Source organism: Asterias rubens, chromosome 18 (genome assembly GCF_902459465.1).
Source record: "Asterias rubens chromosome 18, eAstRub1.3, whole genome shotgun sequence".
Classification (NCBI taxonomy): Eukaryota; Metazoa; Echinodermata; class Asteroidea; order Forcipulatida; family Asteriidae; genus Asterias; species Asterias rubens.
This window is the reverse complement of record NC_047079.1, coordinates 2524991-2540280: the sequence shown is the minus strand read 5'-3', so window position 1 is coordinate 2540280 and position 15290 is coordinate 2524991. Positions and strand designations below refer to the sequence as shown.

General features: G+C 40.4%; 1 protein-coding gene across 1 annotated transcript; it reads left to right on the top strand.

Annotated features, from left to right (window-relative positions):
* The first annotated feature begins 983 nt into the window (after nt 1-983).
* LOC117302488 (trypsin alpha-3-like) lies at nt 984-13095 on the top strand. Its single transcript, XM_033786446.1, has 5 exons — nt 984-1303; nt 3380-3557; nt 4322-4578; nt 7633-7778; nt 12846-13095. The coding sequence occupies exons 1-5, from the start codon at nt 1261-1263 to the stop codon at nt 13032-13034; spliced, it is 813 nt and encodes a 270-aa protein (XP_033642337.1). The 5' UTR covers nt 984-1260; the 3' UTR covers nt 13035-13095.
* The last annotated feature ends 2195 nt before the right edge of the window (nt 13096-15290 follow it).

Genomic DNA, 15290 nt, shown 5'->3' with positions numbered 1-15290 from the left:
CCGAAGAATTAAAGACACTGGAAACTAATGGTAATTGTCAAAGAAAAATGTCCTTGTCACACGAAGTTGTATGCTTTCAGATGCTTGATTTCGAGTCCTCAAATTCTAAATCTGAGGTCTCGAAATCAAATTCGTGCACGGAAAATTGCTTCTTTCTCGAAAACTACATTACTTTAGAGGGAGCCGTTTCTCACAATGTTTTATATTATAAACCTCTCCCCATTACTTGTTACCAAGAACGGTTTTATGCTAATACTTATTTTGAGTCATTACCAATAGTGTCCACTGCCTTTAAATATATCGTTGTGGTTTGGTCGTTGTCAACGTAGTCGTAGTCATAGGTAAAATTAAAAAGAGGGATATCATAACAATTGTATGTGGAAGTTACAGGTGAAAACACGGTTAAATTGTTGAGAAAACAGCAACAAGGGGTCCCGGTATTTGCAAACGAACGTCGTATTCGCCTACATTTAGTGAGATGAGAGCGGGTACCAACCGCATCTCTTTTTTTTTTTTTTTTTTAGGGGGGGGGGGGATTTTATTCATGTTTCTTCAATGTACGAAGCTACACAAACTAATGGTAAAACCAACTACTTATAGAACGATACGAAAAGAGAACCGCGGGAAATGGCAAAAAACAGGAAGCTTGGTGATATGTATAGCATCTCTGGCTACAGCATTCAAGACCGGACAGGAGAAACAATTCAGGCATGTATAACAAAAAATTCAGATTTTTTTTTTGGATGAAGTATATTTAACTGGAAAATTATTTGCTTTTAAGAAACCTCCCACCAACAGCTGCAGTGCTCTTCAATTATTCACCAACTGAAATTTGAAGGAAAGTAATAATAGTCACACCTTTAACAAAGGTTAAGTTAATGACACAGTTCGATGACCCCGCTTCAATATTACATTTGTATTGGGAAATCTCCTTTTTTTTTTAAAGTTTGTTCAGAGGAACAACGATTGTTGATAACTGATAAAAATGGAAATAAGTACACCCAAGTTGACGTGTGTTTGCCTTACTGATATGATACTCGGACGCTGTAACGTTTTATCATGATATAGTTTCATAATCGGGCATATATGTAGGTTTTTCACCAATAGCATTCATTTCAGCTGTTCAAATTACTTTCCCTCCATATGCGGTGATAAGATTACACGAGGCTATACAAGTAGAATTTGTGTTGTTTTCTAAGTCATCGCTGGACAATCTACATGTGGTACAGCCGTTGAGATTCCTCTCATCAAACTAGCACCATGAGAGTCGCAGTGTTTCTTGTCAGCCTCTCCCTGGCTTTAGGTAAGTACAGACAGTAATGTGAAGAGGTTTGAGATAACTCAATGGAAGATTGACGGTAGTTGCATATTATTTTCCCTCTCGATTTGGGGTTGATCAAATAGTCAAAAAGTCATGATTTTTCAAATGGAAACAAAGTGAAGGGGTTTGAGGTAACCAAATATTTATTTGCATATTCTTCACTCTCGATTTTATCATCATCGTTCAGGCTGTGTTTACCCAGTGTAGGATGTCGCCCTATGCCGTTTGTTTTTGTTTCTTGCACTTCTTGTCCATGTTGTTCCTGTATAACATACCCTGATGTCATCTCTCCATCTTCTCACCTGTCCTGGTTACCAAGTGTGCCAAGGGCTTTAAAAGCTTGTTTTTATGAATTGTCTACTGGTGCCTCTTGCTCCAGATTTGTTTCGTATTTCTGTGCGCTTAATCGTGTCCCTAAAAAGGAGATATGTAGCATTTGTCTCTCTCTCCACGTGTACATTGTCTAGTTTTGTTCACGATTGAGTGCATAAACTCCACACAGTGCAAAGAGCAATGGAATGAGAGAGATAGACAACGCATCAGGCCTACATAGGAGAACAATTCGTTCCTACTGTTAACCGGTAATCGCACTGTGATGACCGGTTTACAGTTGAGAGGGTGCGTAACAGACAACTTGTTGGTGTCTTACACACTAGAAGAATAACACACGAAATAATTGCCATGAAATTTTGTCGTTCTTTTCATCACTTTCGTATCGTAACACCGGCAAAATCCTGGTAAAAGCCACTTTCTAGGAAATAGCTACCACAGTTTGGGAGCAAAGTTAAGCATTGATCGAACCGGTCACTAGAATAAATATTATCGTAGATTCTGTTAATTATTTTCTAATTTTAGTTTTTTTCTAAGCGTGGCATCTCTTTCCCAGAGATGCCAAGTCCAGAGGCCAGCTTTGCGTGAGATTTTTCAAAGCTCACCACCACCCCTCCCCCCGGAAAAAAAAATCGTCAGATTTAGAAGGCCTTTCGAAATCGCCGCCCAACTTTTTTTTTATATGCATAAAAAAACCTGTTCAGAATAATTAAAACTCACATGAGGTACACAGGAGATGTTGATGGTTAATGTGGAGGTACGATTGTGTCAGATTAGTTCCCCCCAAAATAAAAAATCGACTAAAAATGATGTCCAAAATCGTCCGCTCACTTCTTCTGCCTGTTGTGTCTTCGCTAGTGGAGCGCATTTAACGAATTTGCTAAACGAACCGGGGAAAACTTGTGCGCAATAAGCGTTTTGCGCTCTGCCGAATTTAAGCTGAACCTGCTGGGAGAGCAAAAGCGTGCGCAATCTGCAAATTTGCGCTCTATTTGTACGGCAGCAAGTTGATGATTCTGATAAACTGCGTGCAATCTACATTGTAGATTGCGTTTTTTGTACACACGAGCGCGATTTGGCAATGCATTGTCGTTATTTTTTATTTTTGTCCCGGTCTGGCCCCAATGCGTCAGAAAATGGTTGCTGTGCGTGTGAGCGTGAGACAGAGCCCAAATGCGTGAGTCTCACGCCTAATGCGTGAGACTTGGTAGGTCTGCTTTCCGTCGCATTATTGTTATCTTTATTTGTTTATCTAGTTATCTATCTATCTATACAATTTTTCCTTTACAGTAGGGTACTTTTGGAACGCTTGGTGGCAGCAGACTTACCAGGTGAAATTCATTGTTTTCGGTAATGTCGTGCTCAGAACTACGGCCATTTTTCGAAACCACGGCTTCGGCTCCAGATTCGGCTTAGGCTAGATTGACTGTTTTGACATTGAGCGTATACGTGCTCTGGGCTTCAGACGGGCTGAAGCCGAATCCAAAGCCGAAGCCGTGGTTTCGAAAAGGGCCACAGTAAACAATGAACTTTTTTGTTTTTCCTGGTAAGTCTGCTGCCACCTAGCGTGCAAAAGTCTCCTATTGTTGTGGGATTTTTTTAGTCGAAATTTTAATATATACTTTTTACAATTTTTTTTGCGCCGCCCTTTTTTTAGTCTGTGTTAATGCTCGAACAAAATGTGATACTTAAAATATAAAAGACACTGTACTTTTTACAATAATTCAGGGTTTTCATCAAGCCATCTTATCGATTCCCGGAGTCTGATCGTCGGGGGAGTGGAGGCCCCGTTGGAAAGTCGCCCGTACCAGGTATCAATTCTTGGCAGTAACGATGGTGAAGATCAATTCTGTGGTGGTACCCTTGTTCACCCACAGTGGGTATTGTCGGCAGCTCACTGTGTTGGGTAAGTGGCATACAGCATGATGCTTTAAAGACACTGGACAATCTTGGTAAATTGTCAAAGACCAGTCTTCTTACTTGGTGTATCTCAACATAATATGCATAAAATAACAAACCTGTGAAAATTGGAGCTCAATTGGTCGGCGAAGTTGCGAGATAATAATGAAAGACAAAAACACCCCTGTCACAAGAATTGTGTGCTTTCAGGTGCTTGATTTCGATACCTCAAAATCTATTTCCGAGGTCTAGAAATCAAGTTCGTGGAAAATTACTTCTTTCTCGAAAACTACGTTACTTCAGAGGGAGCCGTTTTTTTTCACAATATAACAGCTCTCCATTGATCGTTAACAAGTAAGTTTTTATGCTTACAACTATTTTGAGTGATTACCAATTGTGTCCACTACCTTTACGAAGATACCTTCATTCCAGACTTGACTTCCGTCTTTCTCACTATCCGCATGTCAAACCAAGAAACATTTCGCACTTCACTTTTTTGTTTTGTTTTACAAAGGATCATTCTTGCATTGTCAAATCTAGGCTTATCACGGACCTTATTCAATGACGTCATCCTGCCGCCATGTTGAAACAATGAAAATGCACAGCTTCACGCGAGGGCGCCACACTGCTGCAGTAGTGGCCAGCCCCGTTTAGCTATGCAGTAAAGTTTACGCATACTTGTAAATATTTGTATGTCTAAATTACGAAACACAATCCTTATTAAAATGATAAAACTTTCGAGCTGGTGTTATTTGTTTTCTATTTAAATAGTCCAGTTGATGTGTGGGTAGGTGTTGGCTTCCACGATCTACGCGACACGGCGGCAGATGGCGCTACTATCATCAAAGGCAAATGGATAAAGCATGACAAATTTGACCCCGCGACAATAGACAGCGATATCGCACTCATCAAATTGGATAACGCTGTGGTGCTCTCCAACCAGGTGCAGACTATTCCTATCGTGAGTGCTAACAGTGATGTTGCGTCGGGAACCAGTCTGTTGGTCAGCGGCTGGGGAAGAGTTAAAGGTAGGTGTGAAGAACTGGACCCAATGTCATGATAGCTTAAAGGCAGTGGACACTATTGGTAATAACTCAAAATAATTATTATCATAAAACCTCACTTGATTACAAGTAATGGGGAGAGGTTGATAGTTTACACATAATGAATGTTTATGAGTGCAATGGTGCGAATATGTTCATGAGTTGAAAGATGGAATGTTCTATTCAACGAGGCGGAGCCGAGTTGAATGGAACATTCCAGCTTTCAACGAATGAACATATTCGTACCATTGCACGAATGAAAAACATTCATTATTTGTTTTATATAACATCCAAGTAGATCTTTGTCATTTTGATTGAAAGATACAACTTTCAAAACAAACAATTTCAACTGTAGAAGCCGAATGCTAGTAATTTTACTATGCCTTCTTGCAGTAACACCTGCTGCGTTACCAAAGACACGCGCACGCAGTGATGTTTTTACTCAGCTTTTTCGTTCCATCCGAAAAGTACCATTGCACGCTGCCAGCGTGCAATGGTACTTTTCGGATGGAACGAAAAAGCACGGTGAGTGACTCAGCGTGCAATGGTACTTTTATTTGCTATCACGTGACGGACAATCCTCCAATCAAATGGCAAGGATCTGCTTGGGTGTTATATAATATAACATTATACATTGTGAGAATATACATTGTGAGAAACAGGAAGTGACGTAGTTTTCGAGAAAGAAGTAATTTTCCATGAATTTGATTTCGAGACCTCAGATTTAGAATTTCGAGGTCTCAAAATCAAGCATCTGAAAGAACACAACTTCGTGTGACAAGGGTGTTTTTTTTCCCATTATTATCTCGCATCTTCGACCACCAGGGCTCAAATTTTTACAGGTTTGTTATTTTATGCATACGTTGAGATACACCAAGTGAGACGAATGGTCTTTGACAATTACCAATAGTGCCAACATTTCCCTTACCAGATGAGGTGACCAGTTAGACAACCACCTGGTACTTTCTTTATATCCCGCTTATATTTTTGCTTATCGCTTGGAAGACAACTTAGCGAGTATGAAATCTTTTTATAGACTATGGCACTCACTTCGCAAAAACACGTTGTGTGTAACAAAGTCTTGTTAACTGTCGAATTCCAAGTTAAAAAAGTGCCCTGCTTGTGTTTCGCTCAGCAGACATAAAAAGAAGGAAAAATGAGAAAACAAATCGGCAAGTTAAGAGCAGCTCTATGAGTTCTTGATATAATAGGCTTATGGCGCTTGTTTGCATATCGTGTAAACGCATTGCTTTGGCACAAACGACGTATATGCCATGTACAAAATACAAGCATTATTTTATTAGTTTTGATTTAAAGGTACAACCTGCGAAATAGAAAAACCCATGGGGATTTTCCAGTCGTATTATTGAATAGTTGTGGTGGCACTTCTACTGCTGGTTCTCTCCAGACCGTCATTTCTGCACGTAACTCAGGATAACCGCTGAAAGTCTATTTTTGTCTAAAGTTCAGCTGACATCTTAAGCTTAAGAAGATACTTTTCCCCAAAAGCCAGTGTCAGAACCGAGTTCTCAAACAAACAGAAATAAGTCCTGAAACCAGAATCCTTTGATTATCTTATTCACTTAAAGACACTGGACATTATTGGTAATTGTCAAAGACTAGTCTTCAGTTGATGAATCTCAACATATGCATAAAATAACAAACCTGTGAAAATTTGAGCTCAATTGGTTGTCGAATTTGCGAGATAATAGTGAAAGAAAAAACACCCTTGTCACACGAAGTTGTGTGCTTTTATATGCTTGATTTCGAGACCTTAAATTCTAAACTTGAGGTCTCGAAATCAAATTCGTGGAAAATTACTCCTTTCTCGAAAACTACGTCACTTCAGAGGGAGCTGTTTCTCACAATGTTTTATACTATCAACCTCTCCCCATTACTTGTAATCAAGAAAGGTTTGATGATAATTATTTTGAGTAATTACCAATAGTGTCCACTGCCTTTAAACTGTACACGTTTTATTTTACATTCAAAATTAGTAACAGGCAATTCAGACCACTGGCCCTTCAGACGTTTCCCTGTCTTCTGTGGACTCTGTATACCCTGGCTTCAGTAGGTAGCCCCGTAACAGTCCTGGCAATTTCAGTCATCAATATCATTCTCAGTTCTTCCGTTTAATCTCCAATCCTCACTCAATGCCATGGTTTCTCAATGCGTAGTATTCTTGGGTTGTGCTGGTTAGGTCTGCTGGCCATCATACAATGTTTCCGCTGGCTTGCGGCAATACCGAGTTAAACTTTTAATGACTTGCCTCAGTGGCTAATTTTACTGAGCTTTGGCTTCGGCATAAAAAATTGTATGCCAACTGATGCACAAGTCCGTTTAGCTACATGCACTGGTTGGTGGCTATATCGCAGAACCTCACACGTGCTCTCACTCTCAGCTTTTGAAGTCAACTGCCTTCGCACAGCATTTTCACATAATATCCTTTCTCACCCACTCTCTTTGCCCCACCCTAACTACTTATTCTTGGTATTCTTGTACTATTCTATATTCTACCACTAACTGAAAATAAAGGGACACTTACAATAAAATTTTTGTAGCCGGTTGTTTAGGCTACGCTTTTATTGTCACTTCTACATGCTACATTAAGCCTAATGAAATCCAAGTTAAAGTTTTAAAGAAACATTCCGCCATATGAACAAAGTAACTAATGGTACAACAAGCACTGTGTGTGTGCAACAAAGGCTGGTTCCAACCGAAAAGGAACATACCACATAGTTGACAGTATACGCACAAATCTAAACTAGTTTGGGTTATGCTATTAATAAGACTATTCCATTAAGTTTGTAAGAAGGTAAGTTAAAATAAGGACCGATTCATTTTATCTACAGGTAAGTAACGAAAATAAAGGCACAATTTAAACTACGAGACAGCCAGACATAGAAACGCGCCCAAGAAAAAAAAAAATAATAATACTTCTCCCCTTGTTTGTGTGGTTTCCATGATAAAACTCCGTTCTGACATTCAGGCGGCAAGTCGCTAGAATAATCCATAATCATTATGGTCTTTCTGTTGCAGATGGTGGCGACTTATCCAAGGTTCTACGACAAGTTGTTGTAAAGGGCGTAAGCAGAAGTACTTGCAAGAATAGTTATGCGACCGATGGCTTTCCGATTAATACTAACATGTTCTGTGCCAAAGCTCCTGGTAAAGATAGCTGCACGGTAAGTATCATGTAAAAAGTTGTTTGATAATATTAACATGTCGGGAGCAAACTGTGTACAAACCACAAACATAAAGAACCCGATTTATATGTAAAACAACTAATGTACTCCTGATAGCGGCCTCTTTTTAAACACCCTCCCTCAGCCCACGTTTTAAAGTTCCACATAGGGGGCAGACAGGAGATCCTGTCCCCCGGAGATCCTGTCCCCCGGAGATTATGTTCCCCGGCCCATGCGTCGAACTATGTAGCGCCCTCTTTTTAATCATCCTCCTTCAGCCCATGCTATTAGCGACCTTTCGTTTTTCGGGACGGTAGTACACAGGACGGTAACAAATTCTAAGCGTGTTTTTTTTCCCAGGGAAGAAGAGGCTACAATAAAAACGTGTGCCTTATATGGAGGAAAACTCCATGGCCTTACCGTCCCGAAACGGAAAGACGGAGGACGCTACATGTTACCGCATGGAGTTCGCATGGTTATGCAATACAAGTACACACGTGTATAGAGGGAACTCTAGACACGCTTGGTTGGTTTCGCCCATGCTTAGTGGCCTCATCTTTCCTGGGGAAAAAAATACGCTATAAGGGATTACTGATTGTATATAGGGTGCGTTCGTTTAGCTGCCCTGGGTCTATCCCGGTGTTTGGCGTTTTTTTCCCAGGACGAACGTTCGTCCTGGAAAGGACAAACGCCACACGACGGGGTCGACCCAGGGAAGCTAAACGAACGTACCCATAATAGAGATCAGTGTAAGGGAGCAGAAACATCGATCGACGCATGCGCCAAATTGAAGTAGTCTCTATCGTGTAGAGATTGGGAACGCTATTTTGGTGAAACAACGTCCGGTCTGTACGACAACGGAGTGATGTCGTTTGTACACATTGTATGGTGGGGGAGCCTTGTGATAGACTCGGCCAGGCACATGGGGCTAGGTTGCGGGTGCCAACCGCGCAAAAGTTGTCTGATGGTTAGGCGATGGGACTGCAAAAAAAAAGGACCCTCACGGTACTGGGACTTGAATCAATTCTACGTCACCGGGCGGTCCACACATACAGAACGGGAGCACTCGAGTGTGAGCATAGGGACTACTGTGCTATACCACTCTCCGCCGTGTGTGCCTACCGTCGTCATGAGAAAGCTCGCTATTTTTCATTCCGGCGGACAGAATTTCCCGGGACAACGGTGTGACGAAGATTCTGTCCCCCGGAGCATTTGTTCCTCATACGGCCAACTGTGGTCAAACTTTTTCTGATAGCGCCGGCCCTCTTTTGAATCATCCTCCTTCACCAATGCTAATTTCCCAGAAATATCGCCGGCGGACCGATTTCCCTATAAAGACAACGGCAGAATCTGTCCCCCGTACGAGTAGCAACTTTGTCTGAGATATAGCGCCCTCTTTTGAACCAACTTCCTTTTGGGATCAATCATGAAGGAAATTTTTATTCATGGTGGGATCAAACCACAAAAACTTTCATGACATCGACACAAGCACGCAAGGTATCCAAACTATCCAAACAAGACTTCTGTCGTTATATTGTTTATTTATTTATATTATTATATATATGTATATATATGTAAGACCCGAAAGATGGTGAACTATGCCCGAGCAGGACGAAGCCAGAGGAAACTCTGGTGGAGGTCCGCAGCGATTCTGACGTGCAAATCGATCGTCCGACTTGGGTATAGGGGCGAAAGACTAATCGAGCCGTCTAGTAGCTGGTTCCCTCCGAAGTTTCCCTCAGGATAGCTGGCGCCCGGTAGTTGCAGTTGCATCCGGTAAAGCGAATGATAAGAGGCCTTGGAGCCGAAACGACCTCAACCTATTCTCAAACTTTAAATTGGTGCGAGGCCCGACCCGCCGGCTCGGGGCCGGGCACTCAGAGAGAATGGAGACCCAACCTATTCCCCGCAACCGCTTCAGGGAAAAGAGTACTTGGGTACCCCCTAAGAACCGAGATGTGTCTCTAGAGACATACATCAATTCGGTTAACTCCGAGGTTCTTAAGGCCCCCAGTACCCCTACTCCCAACAACCTCCCCCAAGATGAGCGTCACGCCCTTACACAACTCCGCCAATCACCAGACATAGTGATTAAACGGGCTGACAAGGGGTCCGCAGTTGTAGTCATGAACACACATGACTACATTGCTGAGGGCCTTAGACAGCTCAGTAACACTGATCATTACATTGAATGTGCTTCTGATCCCACTGAATCTTTCTCCCAAGATATCAGTGACACCCTGGTTAAGATTTATAATGCCAATGATATTGAGAAAGATACATTTAACTATCTCCTCCCACATGACCCCTGTACAGCAAGGTTCTACCTTCTACCTAAGATACACAAGCCCAATAACTCGGGGAGACCTATTGTATCTGGGAATGGTAGCCCCACAGAGCGCATTTCTGAGTTTGTCGATAGCTTCCTCAAACCCTTAGTCTGCCGTATTCCTTCCTTCATCAAGGATACCAAAGACTTTCTCCACAAACTAGATGAGGTCAAGCACCAAATACCTGACTCTGCTATTTTGGTTACTTTTGATGTTTCATCACTGTATACTAACATACCCCATCATGAAGGCATGAGTGCATGTGTCTCTGCCCTCAATGCTAGTAATCAGTCCCGCCCCTCAGTGAGTCATATTAAGGAACTCATGAGCCACATTCTATTAAAGAAGAATAATTTCACATTTTCTGACAGGCATTTTCTACAGGTACAGGGTACTGCCATGGGTACCAAAATGGCACCCTCATATGCTAACCTATTCATGTCTCAGTTGGAGGACAGACTCCTGTCCTCCGCCCCCAACCGACCACTAGTTTGGTGGAGATTTAGTGATGATATTTTCTCCATCTGGTGTGGTGACCAAGACAGCTTGGATGAGTTTATTGACCATATCAACTCATTTCACCCCACCATTAAGTTCACTACCGAACAATCTCTCACCAGTGTGAACTTTCTAGATGTGACAATAACCAAGTCTCCTAATGGCCTTGTCACAGATGTTTACAGTAAACCCACCGACACCCACCAGTACCTTCTCTCCAATAGCTGTCACCCTAGTCACTGTAAGAAGGCAATTGCTTACAGTCAGGCCTTACGTATCAGGCGTATCTGTTCCACAGATACCCTGTACAAGAGGCGCTCATCAGAGCTAAGGAAACACCTTGTATCTAGGGGAAACAGCGAACGTAGGGTCCAACTTGCTATCAACAGGGCTCTCAACGTACCTCGTCATACTCTGTTGACTAACACGGGAGCTAAAAAAGCTCCTACCAATAGAGTTGCTTTGGTCACCACCTTCCACCCCAAACTACCCAAACTTCCCTCAATTCTCAATAATAACATGCCTATACTTCACTCCTCCAGCAGGTTACACTCAGCAATCACTGAGGTTCCCATGGTTGCATTCCGCCGCCCTAAGAACCTTGGTGACATACTAGTCAGGGCCAAACTTCCCCCAGGTACAGTCCAAACACAAACCCCGACAGATATACTGGGCTGTCACAAATGTACCCGTTCCAAATGCAAAACGTGTCTGCACATTAAGCCCTCACTTAAGGTGAAGAGTCATACCACTGGCTCTTCATACAACATCAAGACCGACTCTGAATGCAGCACGTCTAATGTAGTCTATGTCATATCATGTAAGAGATGTGGGCTACAATATGTGGGAGAGACTAAGACCAAACTTAGTCTTCGCTTTGCGAATCATGTCTCTTCCATAAAGACTAAGAAACCGTACCCAGTCTCTATCCACTTCAACAGCCCCAATCATAGTGTCATTGATGTTTAACTTCTGGTGATTGAAGCTTGCAATGGTGATGACACACACCGCAAGAATAGAGAATCACACTGGATTCACCAACTCAAGACAGTCAAACCCTTTGGACTTAACATAAACACTGGTGTTAAATAACTTCTCATTACCCTCCACTTCACTTCTGCCTAAGAACTTATATGTTGTATATATTCTGTACATAAAGTATAAATTAACCTAGTTTAAAGTTGTTTTTATAAATTCATCACTGTAACTATCTGATGTAAGTAACCCCCCTTTTTTCCACAGGTCCCTCATACCTATTTTTAAAATCATCATACCTTTGATCTTGCTATTCTTATTAATTGACCATTGTTAGTTGCATCATGATGCAACTTGCTCTCTAATCCTACCCTTTCATGTCTCCCTGTATTGTTGTCGAACAATACATTTACCACTTTTATGGTCCAGTTACCCTTCCTTATGTATATATATAATGAATAGGGTAGATGGCCTTAGCTTTCGATCCAATCCGGACCTTCTTCAGAGGCATAAAACAAAGTACAAACAAATACATATCCATTTATAGAAAAAGAGAGGGGGAAAGGGATTAAGGAAAGGATCCAGAAAGAAGCGGGAAAAATAACAGCCAATCAAAGTTTCTATTTCAGAGACAATATTGGTGGCTATGAACCAATAGGAGTGAAGTGGCGAGGACAAAGGATGTTTAGAATGAAAGGATGGGTTACTGGACCATAAAAGTGGTAAATGTATTGTTCGACAACAATGCAGGGAGACATGAAAGGGTAGGATTAGAGAGCAAGTTGCATCATGATGCAACTAACAATGGTCAATTAATAAGAATAGCAAAATCAAAGGTATGATGATTTTAAAAATAGGTATGAGGGACCTGTGGAAAAAAAGGGGGGGGGGGTTACTTACATCAGATAGTTACAGTGATGAATTTATAAAAACAACTTTAAACTAGATTAATTTATATATATAATATATTTTTTTTTTATCATAATATTTATTTTAATTTGAAAAAGTACTTTACTGAATACCAGTTTCGGAGAAGAGACATCTGTAACAAACAAACAGCAATCTTGTTCAGAACGAACCAATTTGGATCCAGATTAGTTGACTTGCCCAGCCCGTTCGAGCCAATCAAGACTTGGTGTATAATTCAAGAGAACAATACAAAATAATAAAACTATACACATGGATGCACTCTGTAGAATAGTATAACTTTAAAAAAGTCTCTTATGTATTTCATTGAATGATTTTTTTTTTACAATTTCTGCAGCAAGATAGCGGTGGCCCCATCGTGACTGGTTTTGACGAGAATATGCACGTAAATGGTGTAACATTAACAGGGATCGTAAGCTGGGGTATAGGATGTGCAGACCCCGCCTACCCAGGCGTCTACACACGTATATCACAGTACTGTGATTGGATAGATAACAAGACATCAGGTGACGTCACTTGCTCCTAAAACAATTGACCGTTTTTTCTTTTAATAAGTCGTCCAGGCCCTTTTTGAAGACAACTGCGGCTTCAGGCTCCTTAGTAGTATGTAAGGCGTATATGACCTCCTTTTTATAAGGAGGGTCATGACCCTCAGTCATGAGGGTCTTCGATCTACCCTAGCAGACTTTGGACCGGGTTGCTCGATTGATGTGTAAGGGGTGTACTTGTCTAGAAAAATGGTTGTTTGTTTGTTTGTTTGTTATTTGTTTGTTATTTGTTTGTTTGTTTGTTTGTTTGTTTGTTTGTTTGTTTGTTTGTTTGTTTATTTGTTTGTTTATTTGGTTTTGTTTGTTTGTTCTTGATTTGTTTTTAGCTTGTATCAACTGGCATGATTAGTTTAAGGAAATTAAAGAGACATTGTTCGATGCAAACAACCGTCGTTAGTAACACACCCCTTCATGAGTGTACGGGCCGATAATTTTGATGTCGTCTACCAAGTTTTGATCGTGTCTGAACCTGCTCTAAATGTTCGTTTGTTGTTGTTGTTGTTTTTGTTGTTACATAATTGAATCACCTAACAATGGTTACAAGAAAAACATGAAGAACATGGGCCATTTCTCGATGCAAATAACTCGTTTAAGAATCACCCCTCGGTCAAGATTGACGTGTCCGCTAGTTCTTTTGGTCGTTTGAACTTGCTCTCAGTTGCCTGACCGACAACCGAGCGGAAGGCCCAATTAAACGGACGTGGCGTATACATTTCTGTATTGCGGTGCACTAATTGATTCCTTTGTTCAAAAATAAAACGGCTCTGTTGGAATGCCGCCACGAACCATTATTTAAATATAACGTCTAATAATTTTTTTCTTTTTTTTTTTCTTTTTACTCTTTGTATAATATCCATCCACAATTCGGCTATTTTGACAACCATGTTTGCATTTTTAATAAACCAATAATGGTAATAATAAAAAAAAACAATAATAATACACTTTTTTTTTTTTTTTTTTTTTTTTTTTTTTAAAGGTTTAAATACTGTGTACATTACAGTAATAGTATCATAATTGAATATAATTAAATACTTTATGGAAAATACGAAGAAAGGGTACCGATCTTACAAAAGCAATATAGCGTTGCAATCAAAGACCGACGATATATAAACAAGGTCGTGTTTTTTTTTTGTATTACACATACAATGATTTAAACTTTTGACGACAACACCGGTAATCTACACTACTTTGAATAAATAAGAGCCCCAAAGTGTGGGTACAACCGAGTTAGCCATCGGAAACAAAAAAGAATAAATGTTTAGTTTGTTTGCATTTACACGCCCCCCCTTTCTTTTTTTTTTGTTTTGGTAGGCCTAAGCAGTTTGCAATACAACAGATAGTTTTCTATGCGTACGTTTATGTACGGACTTATAAACTTACGGTGCATATCCAGGATATGTTTCTGCAAACGATCATATTATTTCCATCGTTCTCTAAAAAGATTAAACGTTAAATAGAGTTATGGTGTCATAATAGAATCTAATAATTACTAGCCTAATCTGTAATTGCCAGTGGCCTTCACTTCGTGTACAAACAAAAAGACCGGTGCATGGTTTACGTGAAAACCTCAATGACCCTTGATCACTGAGCCTTATCTGGTAGTTAAAAGATGACGTCACAACTGATTGGTCTACCAGCCAAACGTGTCAGTTCTTGTTCCCCATATACAGTGGAGCTGTCTTTGTTTTCTATAACTCCAAGCCCACATCATGTACCACAATCACTCGGACACGGTATTATGTTTGTGTTTACCTTTGCAAAAAGGGGCTGCAGAGAAAACGAGTATACACGGAAAAACAAGATATACGTTAACCAAAAACTTTATTCGGTATATAACACTCCATTAACAATAACATCTACTTAAAACCTCCACAATACTTAAAACAATTATAAATGACGAAGACCCCCCCCCATTATGACAAGAACTTTGAAATCTGCGTTCGCATGTAGGTGATTGATTGGACCCCAGCGACCCCGGCCTGCCTATTAAGGAGATAAGGTGGATGGGTTGAGATTGTTGGAAACTAGAGCAAAGACATAATCGTTTTCATGGTTTTGTTTTTTGTTTTGTGTATATTTTATATATTAATTTATTTGTACTCATCTTATTATTGTTAATATTATTATTGTTATTTCTTTTATTTTTATGTGTGGCGAGTTCACTTATTAAAACCCTCATAGTGTTTACAGTTGATAGATTGTTATGCTTTAACAAATTTCCGTTGATAATACTG

Coding starts and splice junctions, on each gene's coding strand:
- LOC117302488 (XM_033786446.1), top strand. CDS start 1,261: ATGAGAGTCGCAGTGTTTCTTGTCAGCCTCTCCCTGGCTTTAG. Junction 1,304..3,379: donor CAGCCTCTCCCTGGCTTTAG/GTAAGTACAGAC, acceptor ACAATAATTCAG/GGTTTTCATCAAGCCATCTT. Junction 3,558..4,321: donor TCGGCAGCTCACTGTGTTGG/GTAAGTGGCATA, acceptor CTATTTAAATAG/TCCAGTTGATGTGTGGGTAG.